The 20924-nt window shown below is 37.6% G+C and overlaps 1 protein-coding gene across 7 annotated transcripts in view; it reads right to left on the reverse strand.

The window, feature by feature from the left end:
- LOC104898069 (phospholipase SGR2) overlaps window positions 1–19549 on the reverse strand; it is a 46425-nt gene extending 26876 nt beyond the window's left edge. For 2 of the 7 annotated variants that reach the window (XM_057393112.1, XM_057393111.1), the window contains exons 1-7: window positions 18956–19205; window positions 17145–17321; window positions 15496–15651; window positions 12595–12666; window positions 12363–12515; window positions 8461–8511; window positions 7907–8077 (exon numbers count right to left, since the gene is read on the reverse strand). In XM_057393112.1, the coding sequence (XP_057249095.1) occupies window positions 7907–8077; window positions 8461–8511; window positions 12363–12515; window positions 12595–12666; window positions 15496–15651; window positions 17145–17321; window positions 18956–19066 (891 nt within the window). In that variant the 5' untranslated portion in view covers window positions 19067–19205. Of the gene's footprint in view, window positions 1–7906; window positions 8078–8460; window positions 8512–12362; window positions 12516–12594; window positions 12667–15495; window positions 15652–17144; window positions 17322–17977; window positions 18090–18955 lie in introns of all 7 variants that reach the window. The other 5 variants (XR_008968472.1, XM_010685078.4, XM_010685082.3 and 2 more) reach the window with 5 other exon arrangements.
- Window positions 19550–20924: the final 1375 nt, after the last annotated feature.

Here is a 20924-nt window from a genome sequence, read left to right on the forward strand (position 1 = left end):
ACACCCTCATATACTTCTTCTTACCAAGGCGCACGTATGAACATAGTTAACTTAACTGTAACTTTATCCTCGGGGTGAGTGTAGCAACTCAACATCGACTTCTTGTGCTAGATGTGTATATTAAGGCGAGTTTAAGAACAAAAGTCTATGTGAGCCATGAACAATGTGGTGGAGTTAAAATAATGTAATGTTAAGATTTCATGGACAAAGTGGTTAAAGCAGCCTATTGGACCTTGGACGAGGACTCAACTATAATAGGCTGAAGATGAGGAATTGTTACTCTAGCGTAGCCAAAGAGGCTCCTGAAAAATGACATGGAAAAGCACATGGAAAGTTACTGCTGCACAGGGACATATCATGGTGGAATGAAGACATAAAGTAGCAATTAAAAAGAAAAGATAATGCTAGCTATCCCTAGGAAGATGAAGAGATTGTCAAAATTTTGCAAAATATGAAGACGCTAAGGTGTATGCAAAAGAAGTAGTTCCATAAATACTGACAAAGGTATATCAGGAAATTTATGAAAACTAGACGCGGGAGGCCAGAGGGTGACAGAGAAGTCCATATGATAGCTGAAAGAAGACTAGTGTTGAACAAGGATCTCCATATGTTATATGTGTGAAAGATAAAAATCAAAAAATGCTAGTCCAAGATAGAGAGATAAAGGACAAATGGAAGTTATACTTTCATAAATTCTGTAACGAAAGCCAAATGAGTGTTACGGGAGACACCTCTATAGAGAAGAAGGAAGTCAACCAAGTAAATATGCGAATAATTCAGAAAATAGAGGTAGAGAAGGAATTGGAGAGAATGAAACTGAAGAGAGCATCCCCTGATGGTATCCTTATCGAAGCTTGAAGATGCCTAGGGAATATTGGAATTGATTGGCTATGAGACCTCTTCAAAAATATTTGGAGGACAAACAGAGTATCAGAAGATTGGAGGAAAAGCAACTTGAAAACAATATACCAAAAAAAAAAGTTGGAGGACAAACAGAGTATCAGAAGATTGGAGGAAAAGCAACTTGAAAACAATTTACCCAAAAAAAAAAGGAGGGGGGGGGGGGGTTATAGGTTTTGACTTTTGATTCACACCATAAATTAAGGTAATGAATCACGTCATAAATTTAAAGCTAATTCCCCTTTCTAACTCTGATAGATGAGCACACCCTATTCCGGATGAGATAACGTAGTGTAGTTTGCAGATGATATTGTATTGGTGGATAAGACTGTAGATGAAGATATGCTAAATTATAACGACGGAGGCAAACATTAGAATCTCGAGCCGGTGAGGGTTAACGCCATAGTATGAGAAATAGAAGTACATGGAGTATAATTTTAATAGTAAGAGAGATACTCAAACATGTGGTAACATTGGATGCAAAGGAGTTGCAGATTAGTGGGTGCTAAATACCTTGGCTCAATCTTACTAGGAGTGAAGACATTGAAAAAGATGTGACTCATAGGATTGGGCCAGGGTGAGCCAGGGTGGCTTAGAGGAAGAGGGCAACCTTGGATTTCATGCAATTGTATTTGTAGTGCACCTCTAAGGTTGCAAGGAAAACTCTAGAGTATAATTACTAGACTAGCGTTATTATGCAAGCCATGGTTTACAGCCTTTGTGAAAGATCATATAAGGAAAACTAGGGCAGTTAACGCATGCTGAGATGGATATGGATGTGTGGGAACAGATTCATATGATTCAAAACGGGATCTAGCTTAGCTAGTGTTGGGTATATGGCATTATATGGAGCTCATGGAGGTGTACGGGTGTGGAGATGAGGTTGCGTAGAAGGAAAACGTCATATGGGGCATAACGCTAACTTTGAATGGACATATCTTTCAATCTATAAATGATTTTGAGGTGATTCAAATTAGAGGTAATAGCTTGTTCCTAGAGCTTTCCAACGATAGGTCATATGCCCAATTCTGCTGAGAATCGAGAAAGTTATGACTGATTTACGTTTCGCCCGATCGGGTCGGGCGAGGGAGCCCGATCGAGCGCGCAACGAATTCCAGCGCAGCGTGTATTTGTGCATCACCCGATGGCATCGGGCCACTTCGCCCGATCGAGCGGGACAACGAACTACGACACGAGCGTTCGTTACCCAATCGGGCCCGAGACATAATTTCTTCCAGGGTTAAGCTCCCGATCGGACGGGTCTTGCCCGACCTGATCGGGCGGGGTTGTTTTTACGCGGTTTTCTCGAGGGGGTATAAATAGGTGCCCTAATACGCCTTTTATTATTATTATTCATCATTATTCACAGATTAGAGAGAGAAAAAGCTATCGAGAGAGTTCTTGAGCGCTTTTGTAATCTTTCTTGAATATTCATCGATTCCTAGTGCATATTCGTGGTTTTTCTCCCAGTTCTTGGTTTTCCACGTAAAAGTTCTTCTGTGTTATTTCTTGCTTTGTTATTTGTTCTATTATTGTTTGATATTATTTCTAGATTGATAGTCAATAGAACTTACAAGTGGTATCAGAGCTAGGTTTGATTATTGTCTAGATCTAGAATAATTAACAATGGAGGATGCAAAGATTAGAATTGAGAAGTTTGATGGAACAGATTTTGGATATTGGAAGATGCAAATAGAAGACATCTTATATCAGAAGAATCTGTATCAACCTTTGTCTGCAAAGCCAGATAACATTGATGAGGTTACATGGAAGGTACTCGATCAGCAGGCACTAGCGGTGGTGCGATTGACATTGGCTCAGACTGTGGCGTTCAATGTCAAGGATATCAAAACAACGGCGAAATTAATCAAAGCACTGTCAGATATGTATGAGAAGCCCTCGGCAATGAATAAGGTATATCTGATGCGTCGTTTATTTGATTTAGAGATGAATAATGGTAGTTCTGCTGCTGAACATATTAATGAATTTTATTCATTGATAAGTCAATTATCTTCGGTTAATATTGTCTTTGAGGATGAAGTGAAAGCCCTAATTTTTTTGTCCTCCTTACCTACTGTATGGGAAACTGTAGTAACTGTTGTTAGTAATTCTTCTGGTAAAGAAAAATTGGTTTATGATGTTGTCCGTGATCAGATTTTGAGTGAGAGCATTCGAAGGAAGGAGAGTGGAGAATCATCTGGAGCATACAGAGGGTAGAGGGAGGGGAAAAGGGAGAAACTTTCAGGGAAAATCGGAGTCAAAGGGGGACCGGAGTAAATCAAAAGGCAGGGCTAGTGTTACTTGTTGGGGGCGTGGTAATGAAGGACATTTAAAGAGAGATTGTCCTAAGAAAGTGAATGGGAAAGGGAAGAAGATGGTTCAAGAAAGTGATGATGAAGAAGATGCATCAACTTGATTTCGGAGTACGATTCCGATGCTTTGATGGTAAGCATGGATGATCAGGAAGAGTTGGTTGGGTGCTCGGAAATATCATGGGTCTTGGATTCGGGTTCTTCTCATCATTCCTCACCAGTCAAGGAGTAGTTTCAGAATTTCAAACCCGGGAAACTTGAAAAGGTCTATCTTGCGGATGGCAAGGCAGTAGAAGTCATGAGGAAAGGTGATGTGAGAGTGAAACTCAATCATGGTGGCTCGTTGGAGTTGAAGAACGTCAAGTTTATCCCAAGGTTGAAGAAAAGCTTGATATCAGTAGCCCAACTTGCTACATCGGGTTACAAGGTTGTGTTTGATGGTGGTTCTTGGAAGATTGTCAAGGGAGCAATGATTGTAGCTTGTGGGACAAGAAATGGAACACTTTACACCATGGGGAGCACAATAAAGGGGTCCGAGATGGGGATGAGAACTTCATGTAAAGTGTCGTTTGGTCGGAAAACTATCGATAGGGGGCTGAGGGATGAGAACCGTGGTGAAGCGGTATCCCAGTTGCAAATTGACCGGTAAACGCACAAAGGTGAAGGACGGCACACAAGCATGTTGTGCCGGAAATCCTAAGTGGAACAAAGGGTGTATTGTTCAAGTGGGAGCAATGTGAGCTTGCTTTTAGAACAATGAGAAGCTTCTTTGGCTTAGCTTCTTTGGTTGGAGAGGAAGTGGTTACCTTTCTTAGCTGTAGAGGAAGGGATCTTCATTTGGTTGTGCTTGTCTCTAAGGTGATCCGACCTCCGGGGTAGGAGGGTGTGTAGGTTCATGGAGTGATGGTGCAATGATTTGGAGGTTAGTGATTAAGAATCAAAATTGGTGTAGACTTTGATGTCTTTTGTATTGGAGTTGGTGCAAACTTCAATGTAAGTTTCCTTGGTATAGAGGAGATGTGTTGTCATGGGATGCTTGAAGTATGTCATGGTTTGGACACGACTAGAGATTGCTTTTGTGGGAGTTGTGTGTACGGAGATGAATGAGAGGATGATGAAGGTATGAAGTTTTCTTCACTTACACCTATCTCCAAGTGGGAGATTGTTGGGTATATGGCATTATATGGAGCTCATGAAGGTGTATGCGTGTGAGATGAGGTTGCGTAGAAGGAAAACGTCATATGGGGCATAAGGCTAACTTTGAATGGACATATCTTTCAATCTAGAAATGATTTTGAGGTGATTTAAATTGGAGGTGATAGCTTGTTCCAGCGAGGGAGCCCGATCAGGCGCGCAACGAATTCCAGCGCAGCGTGTATTTGTGGATCACCCGATGGCATCGGGCCACTTCGCCCGATCGGGCGGGACAACGAACTACGACACGAGCATTCGTTGCCCGATCGGGCCCGGGACATAATTTCTTCGAGGGTTAAGCGCCCGATCGGACGGGTCTCGCCCGACTCGATCGGGCGGGGTTGTTTTTACGCGGTTTTCCTTCCGAAAACGCGGTTTTCTCGAGGGGGGTATAAATAGGTGCCCTAATACGCCTTTTATTATTATTATTCATCATTATTCACAGAGAAAAAGCTATAGAGAGAGTTCTTGAGCGCTTTTGTAATCTTTCTTGAATATTCATCGATTCCTCGTGCATATTCGTGGTTTTTCTCCCAGTTCTTGGGTTTCCACGTAAAAGTTCTTCTGTGTTATTTCTTGCTTTGTTATTTGTTGTTCTATTATTGTTTGATATTATTTCTAGATTGATAGTCAATAGAACTTAAAACCAATGATACAAGGAACGAAATTCGATACGAAACGCGGGACGGAAACGGAAAGAGGAAACGCTACCTTGACTGAATTGGGAACGTTGGGTCATTTTTTTACTGATTTATTTAATAAATTTAAAATATTAGAACTCTTAGTAATCCTATTAAAATATAATTAAAAAATAATAATATAAATGATTAAATGTGTTACTTGGTCTTTGATTTGAAAAAGAAAAAAAAATATTGGAAGTTGAAAAGTAAAAAAATTGCTCATCATTGGTAATGTGTACAGCTGTATCATTGGTAAAAAAAGTAAAGTCAAAAAAGTAATAGGAGGCAGTAAAAAGAAGTTGAAAAGTCAAAAAATAGAAGAGGCAGTAAAAAGGTACTCCCCGTGTAAAAAAAGAAAGAGTGGTAATGTGGTATACAACTGTATCATTAAAATTACACTCCACCAGATGCAAAATACAAGTACAATAGGCAGTGGTCTCCCACTTATACCACTTTCTTCTACGTCTCTTTCTCTCTCCTCTTCCTTCTTCAGAACTTCTTCCCCTTCATCAACATAACCTCCATTATCAAACCTTCAACTCCCAAACTCCAAAGCTTGAAATCAGGGACGTCGCCTTAGGCGATCTGATTCGCGAACGGAGGCGATCTGGGTCGCATTTGTTCCGCGATCGGGAACGAACGACCCAGATCGGGAAATGTGGCTCCGTCCCGCGTCCCTTGTTTCAAGGCTTACAACTAGCTCCTCACAATCTTCAAAAACTTTCAAAAGGTTCATCGTTCTCTTTTGATTGTTGATTGGTAATTTATGTTGTTGTCTTCCAATCGTTTGTTATAAAGGGCAGTCGTTTCAACAGGCATGAAGTAAAGGTAGAAAGATTTGACAGTTGATTAGAAAGTCCTAGCATTGAGACTACTTCATTAAGTTTAATGTGGAGGGAAAAACATCTGACAACCAGTTTGAATATGTTGTAGTCTACTCTTCTTTTAAGTAACAATAAACTCTCATTTCGATTAATTCCACGATATACGAAGAATCCCAAGTCATAAACTCGACAAAAGACAGCAAAAAATCCCAAAATCGATAAATTCCAATTGGCCTCAAGTTATTATGATAAGATGTGTTTTGGTGGTTCAGTTGTAGATATTTCACAAGCATGACCTGGGTTCAAAACCCACCAAGCTACTCTTTTTTGCTATTTTTCTTTACTTGCCAGGTGTTTAACATGTAAATTTTTGGCTCAAAGACATTGTAACCCGGTGGCAAACTCCCTCTTTCCTCCTCCTCACACTAACAACCCTCCCATTCTCCACCTCCCCACTTGGCACTTCATCACACTCCCCAAACAAACCCCCATACACAATCTCTAGCCCACTCCTCTCTTCCTCATTTCCACGACTTATTGTGCATCCCCTATCACAGTCTTCGCTATTTCACCTCTCACTATGTTTACCAACTTGTAGAACTCCTGCGCTGTGCAGCCCTTGCGAAGTCGCGCAGCAGCACCGAAGCTCGCGCCACCACCACTCAAAAGCTTAGCCGCCTCATCTGACATCGTCCTTTATCATCCCCATGTCTAATTTAGGTAATTTACAATTTTCAATCAAAATCCCCAATTTAATTACGAATTGTGATTGTTTTTTGTTGATTCTAAACATTAGAATGGATAATAAATTGTTTGAGTTTGTATATTTGACTTTTGATTTTGATTACGAATTGTTATTGGGTTGAATTGTTTGTTGAACTGCATGTATGCCAACCCGTGAAATAAAGTCCATATAGTCAATATAGATTAAACCAGGTGAAATAATGAAGTCCACTATGGCAACATAGGTATCTTAGCTTTTATATTTTGCATCATTAGATCAACTCGAAGAAGAAAAAGACTCCCAAGACGGCCAATTTTACCAAGACTGTCAATTTTACCTTCGACTGAGTACCATTTTTCTTCATATCGTCCCCTCACCACCGAAATCAGTTCTCATATACTTTTTCAATCACTTTGGAAAATACGGGAGTTTGCATGTATTCACGAAAAGATGCTATTTTCACGGATAGGAGTTTGTATGTATTCAAGTTCATTTTTTCTCAATTAGTTTATACTTCAATTGACTTTGGATTTTCATAACCGTTTAGGAACTAGGAAATGATGACCAGGTACGGCAATAAGTTGAGCACTCTATGCAATCTGTACCAATCATTGGATGATGATTTCAGGGGAGTCATCACTAGGATTATCGACTCCAAAGGCCATGCTCATACCCTTCTACGCCTCCTTAAGGTGTGGGAGGGCAAGGATGTGGATATCATAAGCCCTGTGATTACGAAAGCACTTGAGAGGTGCGGTGTATTTGATGCTGATAAAGATTTTCACGGTTTTCAATTCGGTGATATAAGACTCAACATCACTTTAGAGGACGTTTTGTTTCTCACAGGCCTACATATCGTGGGTCAGGCCTGTGGTCACCAATGATAATAAAAACATGACAGCATTTAGTGAGATTTTTGGCGTGGATGAGCGAGAGAAAATCAGTATCACGGCTTTGGGTGATATAGCCAGAGATCGTTCAAAACGAAGGAACAATAGATTATTGCGATTTTGCTTGTCATTGTGGAGTGTTTCATCATCCCTGATTCAACAGTGCATGTGATCCCCACCACTTACATCCCATTAGTTATGAATTTGGCAGAAGTGGACTTGTATGCCTGGGGAGCGGCATTGTTGTCATTTCGGGACCTTCAGAGATTATATGAGAGACCCAAACGAAAAGAAAACGGAAAAAACACAAGAGAAACACGGAATCAAAACACAAGAGTAGGAATCCAAATAACCTAATAACACCTGGTAATTAAATACGTACTTGGCACGGGATAAAAAGAACTCTCTGAGTGCCACGTTGATATGGAGTCAGGTGTTTTTCAGCTAGACTTGAGGTAATATGACGATAATTTGTTACATCGTCAACCAGATTAGATTTCTCCAGTCTTTGACCAATGCCATGTACCATAAATACCAAATGGCGAACTGGGACCTGAAATTACCATCATATAAAACAAAGTATCAATGTAACTAGTCACTAAGTAGGGAGAGGAGCGAGCAACATGATCATAATTATAAGTCAATGTCAATCTTCATGCAAGTGAAAATTGTACAGAAAACTTCTGTAGGGATACAACGTTCAAATGAAGTCAAACTCGTGCAGAGACCATTAACAACTACATCATTTATAGTGCACCAAAAACAATAGAATTCAGTTGCTATAGTAAAATAAGCATCATAACCCATTCAGACGGATAAATGCTAGAGTACCCTATATAAGAAGAAAAATGCTAGATCTCTTTTCTTTCTCTCATCTTTTTACATTTAGTTCCATGGATGGAAGGGAAACTATAAGAGAAGGAAAAAGGCAAGCACCTCTGAACAATAGTCATCCATCTCCTCCTCCTTCTGTTGACGTAATTCATCCTACAGGAAGGAAACGATTAGAACTTAAAACCCACCAAATTTTAATACACACATAGACACAGCTGCACTCAACTAGGAAACATTACAGGACATGTTAATAGAATTTATAATCTCAAACGTGGTCGCAATCACAATATCAATCACAAATCACTTTCACTGGATATACGGGTCATTAGTATCTCTTGCAACCTGATATCAGTCACGGTTAGCTTAACAAATTTTACGATGTGGTCACAAAGTCGTGAGACAGCCGAGATATAATACCCTACTTAACAGCCGCCATATTAATTGAATAGCTTCTTGAATTTGCACTCCAGAATATGACTAAATTCACAGAACCCCACATCTTGAACATACAGAGTACAGACCAATATATCCCATAATGCCTAACAGATAAAAAAGAATATTTAGAGATGTCCTTGAATCAGTAAATATCTTATTTTATTCCTACAATCTTAAAAAATTTAATGATGCAAATAACAATATCCATGTCAATATATTACTCGAGTATATCGAACAAGTTATATGAAGATAAAACAAAATGCAAATTGCAGAAATTAAATAAGGCCCTGGCAAACATCTACCTCAGCTATTGGAAAGACCTTAAGGGAATGTAAAAGGTATCTTGCATACACGGAAAACATCAATTACATGGAGGATAAAAGTTATCCCCAGAAGTAACCAAATTCAACACAAGGAGTTTCACTCCATTAGTATGTCCATGTATCAGACATTGCAACTGCAGAGAAAACTTAGTAAATGATGGCCAATTTGAGGCTAAACAAACTACTTCAACTTAGAAACCAATAAAGGGATAGTATGATTCTACTATTAGTAACAGGCGATTTACCATCGAACTGTAAAAGAATCCTCAAGAACTGACAATTCAACCAAAAGGCGGCAAATATTCAGATCAATACCTACCAATAGTTAACAATACTGTAGCTGGACAAGTTATTCAAGACTCATAAATACAGTTGAAGTAAAACATTTGTCACACCACAACGAAGAACTAACCCAACAATGGTGTAATATTACTCTAGTTCCAGTACAGACAAAATCTACTGATGAAAGCAAAGAACAAAAAGAGGGTTGAACAGACTTCTACAGAAATGGACGGAGTAAAGAACTCCATTCATATGCTACATTTAAGAAAACCATGCCAGGGAAGGCCTCCAAATCTTATTAATAAGTTTGTTACCAATCAATACCGATATTCCATAGGCATCTCCAAACCATGATAGGTACTATGCTTCTTGGACTGGGGTACAAGAAGCGTCCATTACGGGTATGCATCCAAGCCTAAGATCCTGACAATCTCAAAATGAAGGACTGCAGGACACGTTTGAGAAGGATCCAAATTCTGGATTTAGACTCGGCGGCCCAATATTTTAAACTATATAAAAGTTTACATATTTTTATAATATTTTTTTATGTTAGAAGAAATAAGAGTGTTAGTATAATAGAAGAGAGAAAAAGGTACACAGGGAACTGTAAAAAGACATAAGAACTGAAAAAAGTCACAGCATAATACTTCGTAGCTTTACTCTCTTTTTTCTTCGGAAACCCTCCACTTGAATTTATTTTGTGTAGCCATCATTAATTACTTGGTGCGAGGCAGAAAGAGAAAGACACGATATTATAAAAAATAAAAATAAAAACAAAAAAAGAAACTCAAACCCCGCCGTCGCTCCATTCTCATCATTGCCGGGTCTGACCGATATTATGTATCTGCACTTAGGTCAGGTCATGTTTCCATGGGTATGGAAGGATAAAGTGACAAGTCTGTGCATCACAGGATAAGAATACCATTTGGCCACATAATATGTTTCATTTCATTCTCTTCAATGTCTTCTCTACCTCTATATTTTAGATGCTTCCCATATACTTACACCTCAATAAAGGTCTCACTTTGTAAGTTTTAAGACTCATTTGGCTTCCATTAAACAACTCATCAAAGTATGATCTCCATATGTCCTTAATCTCTTTATTTTGGACTGGGATTCTTGTTCAACACTAGTCTTCTTTTCGATATCTTACCAACTTCTCTTTCACCATCCCTCAACTCTAGTTTTTCGCATACCTTCTGATATACCTTTGACTTTCCTTGTCAACCAACTTCTTTTGCCTTCACCTTAGTGTCGAGAAAAGAAAAATCTACATTTTCCAAGGGCCGCGTAGCATTTTCTTTTCTTCTTAACTGCTACTTCTACATCCTCATTTCAATATGTTGTGTCCTTCTACGCTGCTTCATTTCCCTTTAATTAACTTAGGACCTCTGTGGCTACTCTAGAAAAACATCTATCAATGAACCAAAGCATAATATCAAAAAGTATGATCCCAAAATTCGTATGGAAACCACCCAACCCCAAGAGTGACTGGGCAACTAGCAAATTGCGACCTAGAAATCGTGCAGCGTGTACCACTGATTTAGGTAACATTGTTCTATATATATTAACAATATAAATATATACTCCCTCCATCCCATTTTATTTGTCAAATTTCCTTTCTTGGATATCCCAAAATAGTTGTCAAGTTCCCAATAACAAACAACAAAAACGTTAAATTTTCCACTTAACTTAATTTCTATTGGTCGAAAGTAATATAATAGGTGGGAAACAACATAATAAATGATGCTCTTACTTTATTTTCGTTCCCCAAACATGATAACTAATATGGGACGGAGAGAGTAATTTTTATTGAGATATTATAGATGAAAATAAAAGACGAAGTTTAAACCTTTGATATTATGTGTGCCTTATAAAATGTGCAGCGTAGATATTGGTGAGAGGCTCTTCAGAAATCCAAACATGATGGGACAGTATGGTTCTTTTAGCTTCCTTATGGTTTGTGGCAAACGATGTTTTTTCCAAAGTATTTGCTTTTGGATGTTCAGTGTGATTCACTAACTTTCTAGTAATTATTTAGGAGGATGCCTTGTCCTCTGATTTGCTTTGAATTAAAATACTGTGCTTCTAATTCAAATACCTAACTTGTATCCAGAGAAGTATAAACAAGAAGAAGGAACACCACAGTAAACACATACAATGATACAAGTACTATGATCATTCGGAAATTATTTTCACGTTAAACTATTACTAATGGCAACCAACTGACAAGGCCTCTTTAATCACTGCAAATAATGAAAATTGCGCCCACATGTTTCACAAGAAAATGGATAGTTACGCAATCAGCAAACAATTTTTGCAGAAAGCCTATCAAACAGGATCACTTTTGTTTTTAATTACTGTGTTTTATGATGCATGTTTATTCTTACTGCTCATTGCTGGGAGGTAGAATGAGCACGACGCCCCTCAATCATACTAATTTCAAAGGGCCAATCATTCTAACTTTTTGGTCAGATAGATCCCAAACGGCTGCATATCCAGTATCTAAGATGATCAGATCCAAATAACCTCAAAGTCAATTGTTTAGGTGCCAAACCACAGACACACAGGACAAGAGGGGGGAAGTGAACCTCCTGTCAAGAGGAAAGATAGCTTACTAAATCTCCGCCACTTTCTAGAAGGAAATGCAGCTTAATTTATATAAAAGCTCTCCAAGACTCATCAATCATTCGATATTATTTTACCAGTCATATTAGGCTATAACTACAACACTGATAACGCATCATTTTCATGTTCCGATCAAAACGCTTTCAGATATCAATTCGCGAGCCAGCAATTGTCCACATGAAAAATCTGGAGTGGATTAAAACGATAAGAATATTGTACTAGACAAATTGATCAAAAGAGCTTGAACTTTAGTGCTCCAAGAGGAAGATTCTCTAAAATCATTGACACAAACTGGGAGAAAAATTATTTACATAGAAAAAGGCAGTAAACGGAAACCTGTGTTGGCTTTGTAGACGGAGATGCAGCATATCCTCGTCTTAGCTTCACGCCATTTCCTCCAAAATTGATGACAGTGGAAAATCCTGAAGCATCAACATTCAGCCAAGCCTCCCAAGTGTCATCTTCTCCAGTAAAGAGGGCATGCAGTCCCTATGTATCGACAGGACATAATTACACTCAAGTTTAATTAGAGCTCAGAAACTCTACTCAACTCGTGACAATATCTTACTGGGGTATAGCCTTGTAAATGAACACGAGCTGCAAATAGTCCAGATGGTTGAAATGTCCTCCTATGCCAAACCTAGAGAAAATAATTACCATGTCAAAGTCACTATTCCCCACATCTTACCAAAAATTCAAAAGTTCAAAACTAGAATAGTTACGCACACAACAGAAAAAGTTTCTACGTTCTTCCCTCATATCTTCACCCTTTGTACGTTTTTTACCTTTTCGCCATATCTATGTTATGAGACAAAGTCTGGGCTTTGTCAGCATTGCATTGGGGATAAAGATGAAGATGTCAACAAAGCCTTCATTCCCACCCATTTATATCCACAGAAATCAAAATCAACTCCCCCCAAATGACCAAGCAAAGCCACTCATTTTAGCAAACAAGTTTATTACAGTATAAGCCACCTCTACAGAAAGCATAGTTTGGTATCATAACCAATTTATAGTTTTGAGTTTGAGATTAAGAGAATAGAATGTAAGACTTCGAGAAAAGTTCAGTTAATTAACACTTATTATTTGATGGAAAGTTAGTTGCACTTGTACAAGTGCTAGACGTCATAAAATAAATGGTTTTTCACTAGGTACCTCTGAGGTTTCACGAAATGCACCAAGTACTCCTCTTGTTTCACAACTGCACCAAAATATCCTTGTGGTTTAGATAAAATGCACCACATACCCTTAACGACTAACGACCGTCAACGTCGTTAGTTATTAAGCCTAAATTAACCTAATTAAACATAAACAAACCTAATTAAACATAACTAAACCTAGTTAAACATAACTAAACCTAATTAAACATAACTAAAACCTAATTAACTTTTTTATTATCGTTTTCTACTTTTCTTCTTCATTAAGGGTTTAGGATTTAGGTAAAAGAAAGAAAGGGGATTAGCTCTTTAAACCTAATGGAAATTTGACACTGTCAGTCATTAAGGGTATCTGGTGCATTTTTTCTAAACCACAAGAGCATCTGGTGCAGTCTGAAACAAGATAGGTACCTAGTGCATTATTTCATTAAACCTGAGGGGTACCTGGTGAAAAAAACGTAGATAAAATACAAACTGAAAACTGAGTGTTATTTTTTATGCTTTCGAAGTTCTTGGTCTTAGGTTTTGAAATTACCTATAACAAACGACACCAAATTCGCTCAACTTCTACGCACAGCTTAGTTTTTCAATAAATTCAATACCAAGGAACTCTTGCGAGAAGAAGAGATACTTTTTAGAAGTATCCATGCATTATTTCCAAAATCAATGAGACATGCCAAATGTGTACAACGATTTGTTGCCTTTCCAGAATGTCGTGTTGTCCCCAAACTTTTAAAACGCGACCCTCATATAAGACATAGATCCAAGGGGGTATCTTCAAAGTGACTTTTTATAGGGTAATATATGAACTTTATATGTATGTAAAGCATTAAGCATTTCGCAGCAAGACCCTAAGAACTAGCTGGCTCACTAAGGGTTGTTTGGTAAAGAGTAAAAAATGAGGTGTAGATTCAGCCAAACTAGAAGGTGGGCTAGTTACTCTATTATCAGGTCTCTTAGTGACATTTGGTAAAGAGTAAATTCAAAGAGTATACAGGAATGAATCTACGCTTTTCCTTTGAACTCTTGAGATGAGCATATTTGACGAACACATCTGATTTAAAATGCTAAGATACTCAAATTCCCCTCAGAATATCAATTATTTACCTTGCCATTATCTATAACATAATGCACTCATATCTAAAGTTCCATGTTATACATCTAAAAAGGCTAATCCGGAACTACCAATTTACGACTTCTGCAGAATTTCCTATCGAATATATGCGGACAAAATCGGCTAATATATTTGACAGATAAAGGCCATCAACCAATATACGATGAGCTATCTGAAAACGGTGTAAAACACATGTTTGATTGTCCCATGCTCTGATTCCGCTAACACGGTGCTCCTCTAACTCCCAATGACTATCATAACATTTTCTGCATGTTACTGACCATAAATCTAAGAAACAGGTCCAGCATTTATTGCAAATTTTTTTATTTTTCAAATAGATACTAACCAGGGAAAAAAAATGCGCTCGCGGTCGCGTTTGCGGGAACGGTCGCGTTGTCGCGGGAACGGCTTGTAACGGCGAAATAGAACGTTTCGCGGCCGACGCGGCGTGAATTTTTTTAAAAAATTCACATTAAATGTATTAACCTTAATTGCAATTTTTTAGTTTAGGAAGCATTATTACAACATAATATAATCAAATTTGATAGAATATCATGTTTCCTCAACTATATAATTAAATCATAATATAAAATTGGCCAATGTTTGAAAAGAACGGATATAACGGGGATAAAATCGTTCTAACGCGGCGAGTTCGCGTTACGGAACGGGCAACGCGGCGAGAAGTACGTGAATTTTATTATGGCGTTCCGTAACGGGATTTCGCGGAACGGCAAATCCAAAATCCGTTACAGAACGGCCGTTCTGTAACGGAACGGGAGAGTTTTAATTCCCTGATACTAACAAAGAGAATGAAAGTAACAGGCACACACTAATGTACAACGCACATCAAAACATCCAATATTATAAAGGATGATAGTCATAAACACAGCTTTTATGTTTGTCCTCCCATACATAGTTGAAGTGTTGAACTATCAACCACTGGCAAACAATTGCAGAATTTACTCAAATAGTTTTTCTGAAATGGGAAATGCTCCATCAACACAACCAAAGCAGGATAATAACACATACAGAATATCAAGAAGAGGAAACACTCAAAAACAAGAACAAAAAGATTAGAGAAAGGTATAGCCAGAACATGATAGTGCTCCAGCCTACCTAAAGTTTATCAAAGAATCATCCTTAAATTTCCAACATTTGCAAATCCCCTCAAAAAAAAGAAATTAACATTTCCAGATACCTGTCTACGATAAGCAAACTCTAATTGTTCAGCAACATCTTCCCGAAGAGGAAGCCAATCAAGGCCTCCACTTTGTGCAAACCAATGACCTCTTAGAACACGCCGATTCTCCCCATACCAGTACACTGGAAAGCAGTGACGTCTCATCAAATCCACCTGCAGTGATTTGCACATCAAAGGGTGACCACAGATCAAAAATGATCATAGCAAAGAATAAAAACATCCTCAAGTTGCAGAGTATCCTCCTAAAAAGGCAAAAAAAAAAAAAAAAAAAAAAAAAAGTTCTGGCAGAGCTTCCTCTTCTCAATTACCGATAGAAAATTAATTCAGTTTACAGATTAAACTCCTTGTCTCAATTTGTATTAGAGATAAAGAAATATAGGTGTAGATATATATCATTTACTTACTACTAAACCAATCACCAAGCATGACATGTTAAAAGTATGAAATATACTTATATACTTATATACATATATATTCATATATAAATATATGTATATAAATGTGTATGTATGTATGTATGGTGATTCCAGGACCGCGACCCAATCTGGGATTTGAAACCATGCACATAAGATCAAAATTTGATACTAAAGTCATGATTTCATGAAAAATGCACTCAAGTTTTGGAAAAAAAGACACTTACAAACATGGCATCATTATACTTGAAAGATGATATCGAACTTCATAAAAGAATGAAACTTGTGATCGAGTGTCGTATATTACACCATTATACTTGAATAATGACATTGACACTTATAAAAATGACAGCAATCTTCAATGAGATAACACTTACGAAAATGATACCCCATATTACCCCTATACTTGAACATGACATGGAAAGTCATGAATATGACACTTATAAAAATGGTACCCTTATTATAAAATGACACTGACACTAATAAATATGACATCATCGCCATAAAATGGAACTTTAAAAAAAAAACCTTATTTTTTATACAGGACACACAATTAAGAAGATGCAAGTATACATGAAAATATCATAGATGTCATGGAACAAATCATGGTTGTCAAATTTGGGAAATCTATCAGTAAAAAGTGGTCCCTGGTCGATAAGAAAAGGATGCACCATAACCTGGTGAAGCAGCAAATCAATTCAAATATATGTAGCGACAGGGGGTGGGCTAGACACATGCATTTACATTCCTACACATGCATACATACATACACATATAGAAACATGGATCAATTATGTCCAATCTTCCCTCCTTTCCTTTTTTTTCTTGGCTAGCACTAGCACCTAAGGAGAACACCAACTTAATTATACTTTTCTTGCCTATCCATCACTCATAAACTACAAAATGTTCGTATTGATCTCTTTTTAATACAAAGATAATCTTAGTAATGCGTCAAGATCCAATAATCTTAGTCAACGATACTTTCCAAAGATCCATCTAATATTTCAAATTCACATAGGAAAAAAAAAAAATTAACCTTTGAACACTTTCCATCATTCTGCTATAGCCTCAACATCCTTACTTCAATATACTAGTAGAATACACAACAGAAGAAAATAGCCAAGAAAGTCATTTAAATTTGAGGCTACAATAACCCAGGAAATAGTTACTATCATCAAATGCCCTAAACACAGAACCATCTTCCTAGTGGAGCATAACTGAAGAAGTTGATACCTCATAGAGACCACCCTTGACAGGCACTCCAACTCTCTCCTCCTCAACAAGATACAGTTCAGATATTTGAGGGTTCTGCATTAGATCTGCCTCAGTAATTGAGCTAGTCGGTCCTTTCGGGCCTTCACTGCATTCTGCATATTCCCTCCACCAATAAGACAGCAACTCTTCCTCTCTCTGTCGCACAAAAGAAAATTCAGGTGGGAATTTATAACAGTGATCAGATGCAAAACTTGTACGCCCAAGACAAAAAAAAAACATTATTGATGGCAACATTTACACGTTACAGCAATATTAACAAAATGGAACCAGCAATTCTTTGAAATTCTGGGTATTCAGATAATCTGATTCTCTCTTAAAAGTTGTTGAACCATTGAAGTACATGCTTCATTCTGAGTGAAGCTAAATCTCTTAGCAAGGGAGGATGAGTTCTTACCCCCTGTTCTTCCTGGCAGACACTGATGGGTTTCATCATAATGGGGTATATCAAAGTAACAATGAATTGGCCATTATACCTTCAAAGACAATTTGTCATCAGTATTACTAGTCCAAATTATTTATTGACTTGACTCTCCCTAAAGATGTTAAGCCTGCAAAGTAGTACTTTACATTAAAGGGTGTCATCGCCCATCGGAATGGGATATAACAAACTAACTAGGCATAGGCCCTTCTACCTTCAAAGACCATTTGTCATCACTCATCAGTATTACTAGCACAAAATATTCATTAACTGACTCTCCCAAAAGATATAGGATTTGGCGAAAAAAGTTGATAGATGACACCAGATAACAAACTTGAAGACATTCAGCTAATCAAGTTTACAGATAATTCACCTGCAGGAAAGAAGCCTCTATTGCAAGCGAATCCCTCATACCAAAGCGAAAATACTCTCCTTTACCAACAACCTCTGCACGTGGAATTGAGGCAGCCAACTCTGTCCAACCACTACGCATCAGAAACAATGTCATCGAAGCAAAATCTTGGATCTAAGAATCATGATACAGATGATAAATTCCTCCCCCCACTACCCTAAAGCAAAACAAAACAAAACAAAAAAAATCGAGGAATGTAAAATCTAGATTAACTTTATTTCATACAGTAAAAAGTGGCTACTTATCAAGAAGAAAAAGCTCCAACAACAACAAAAGAAAAGACACTACTTCTAGCTTTCAGTTTTGATAAACGAATTAAATTCATAAAGATAAGGAATCTGAAGGGAAGAGAGGGATTGATCTTTCCTTGTTTGGATACAACAAGGGGGAAAGGAAGGAAAGAGAACCGAAAGGATTCATCCCCCCCCCCCCTCTTAATAAACCAAAACCTTCCCATGTTGGAGAGATCCTTTCCTCCCCTTCCTTCCCCTTCCTTCCCCTCTATCATTGCTATCCAACTGAAGTGTTAGAGTATTCAGAACAAATATTAATGAACCTCATTGTTCTCATAATTACATCCACAAAGCAAACACGAAAGAACCGCTAGGTTATGGTCCATTACACGGGCAAGAATAATAAACGCATACCATCTTAATTAGCCATCACATGAAAATTTTGAACCGGTTCCTCAATACTCCACTTGGTTAAATCAAATGAGAAGCAAACATATAAATTTCTCATCCTCCTATACTTGATGAAAACTTGTAGCTTTGAAAGATGATAAACACATTAGATTAAACAAAAAATCATTTTTTACAATCACACACAGAAAACGAAAACAACTGAATCACTAGGTCATGTTCTTATAATAATGCCCATACAATCTTAATTAGCCATGATATGACCAAAATCAGAAGCAATTAGAAAGTAATTACTCACGATTAACTCCCAAAGGAACCTTGCAAAAGTACCACCTAACATCACCCCCATCAGATGGACTCCTAGTTTGTGCAAGGTACTTCTGACGACCTTCAAATTGCTCAATTTCATCAGCCAATCTTCGAATATTCGACGGCGTATTCTTCAGCAAATCAGGATCAGTCTCAGTCTCTTCAACAACCCCACTTCCAGAAAGAGGGGGAGCAACACTGTCTTCTGAAATCGATTCTTCTCCCTCATTTTCGCTCATTTTAGTAACCCTATCATTCCCCATTATTCAATTAACTCCCTCTGTTCTTCAAATTCTGTGTTGATTTCCGAAAATGAAAGATACCCAATGCGAAATTAGAAAATTGGGTGTCTGGAAAAACTAGCTTCCCAGTTCAATTTTGAGTAAATTTAAGGGGTACCCAGAAATGTGATGAGAGAGATTGATATGAATTTGCAGTTCAGACAACAGAGGAATCTGAATTCTGAACTCTTGCTGTTGTTGAAACCAAACGCTCGGTGGTTCTGCGATGCGTGCATGAATTATTTTCCTCCAATCGTGGTTAAAGAGTATAGAAGTATCAAGTATTACAGTTTATAGATGATAACTTTGAACCAAATTTGGCAGGTTTTTTTTAGATTTTATTCCAAAACCAAACTAATGATCTCTTCTATATTAGGCTCCGTTTGGTAGGACATAAAATATTTTCAGCGTAAAATGATTTTCATGGAAAACAATTTACAATGGAAAACACAATTCCAAAATTAGTTTTCCGTTGTTTAGTTCGATGTAAGAAAAATGATGAGATGAAAGGAAAAGTAAGGAGGTAGTGAGAGGAGTGTACAAGAGAGATAAGGAAAATAGTTTTCCCTTCATTTTGAAAGGAAAATGGTTTTCCATCATTGGGAGAGTAATTTTACCCCAAGGGAAAATGGTTTTACACTTTTTAGCCAACCAAACAATGTAAAACTGAAAATAGAGGAAAACAGTTTTCCGGGAAAACGTTTTACGCCCTACCAAACGGAGCCTTAATTTAAGTTTACGAATACGAAAACAAAGGGCTCGTTCAGTAGTGCTATGATAAAACGTTATAGTAGGACTAAAATGCAAATAAAATATGTGGCAAGGAGTTTCCTAAAAGTTGGCTGAGAAAAAAGATGACAAAGCATGAAATGACAGAAAACCTGGCAAAAAGTGACGGCTGAGGACAAAAAAAAGGTAACGTGTATATTTGTGTGAAAGAAACAGGGAGGAGAGAGAATTATCAGTACTCTTGACTGAAAGATAAAACGAAGAGGAGAGAGAAGGTTTAGAGAAGAAAAAAAATCATCAGAGAAGAAGAGCGGATCCAACAGAGAAGAAGATGTTAGAATAAAATTGTAAGGGCCACATATGTTACCAATCAAAATGTAATAATCATCATATAAATAAGCCAATAATTTAATATGGCTTAAAGTTATAATTATCATGAAATAATTATAGTGTAGATACCGGAGCAATATCACTAATTCGGTGACGGGTCAAATTAGAAATATTGCATTTAAGTGATTTTATTAGATTGCGGTTATGGCCCCAGTGTATATTAAGTAAGGATGCCCATAAGGTTTATTGTGATGTAATGGGTGATTAAGGGAGAGTAATTGAGAGTTAACTCTTCACCTTTAACCGTTACAATTTTTGGGTCTTTATATCCCATCTATGAAGGCTCAATAGAGTATCATGAAAATCAGAAAATATTACACTGGAAAGTCATAATAGAGCATTGTTAGGAGAGACGTAGTTGAAGAATTTCTCTCATGGCTGCCATGGAAAGTCAGTGTAAGTTTTCAATCAATTCGAATTTATACCTTTCATGGATTTACATGGTTATATGTATTTTGTGATTATTAATCTCCTTCAGTTGGTATCAGAGCCGACCATGTTAGATTCATGAATTGTATAAGAGTTTTAATGGTGAAAATTGTCCATTTTGTTTTCCAC

The sequence above is a fragment of the Beta vulgaris genome, chromosome 1, assembly GCF_026745355.1.
Source record: "Beta vulgaris subsp. vulgaris cultivar EL10 chromosome 1, EL10.2, whole genome shotgun sequence".
Classification (NCBI taxonomy): Eukaryota; Viridiplantae; Streptophyta; class Magnoliopsida; order Caryophyllales; family Amaranthaceae; genus Beta; species Beta vulgaris.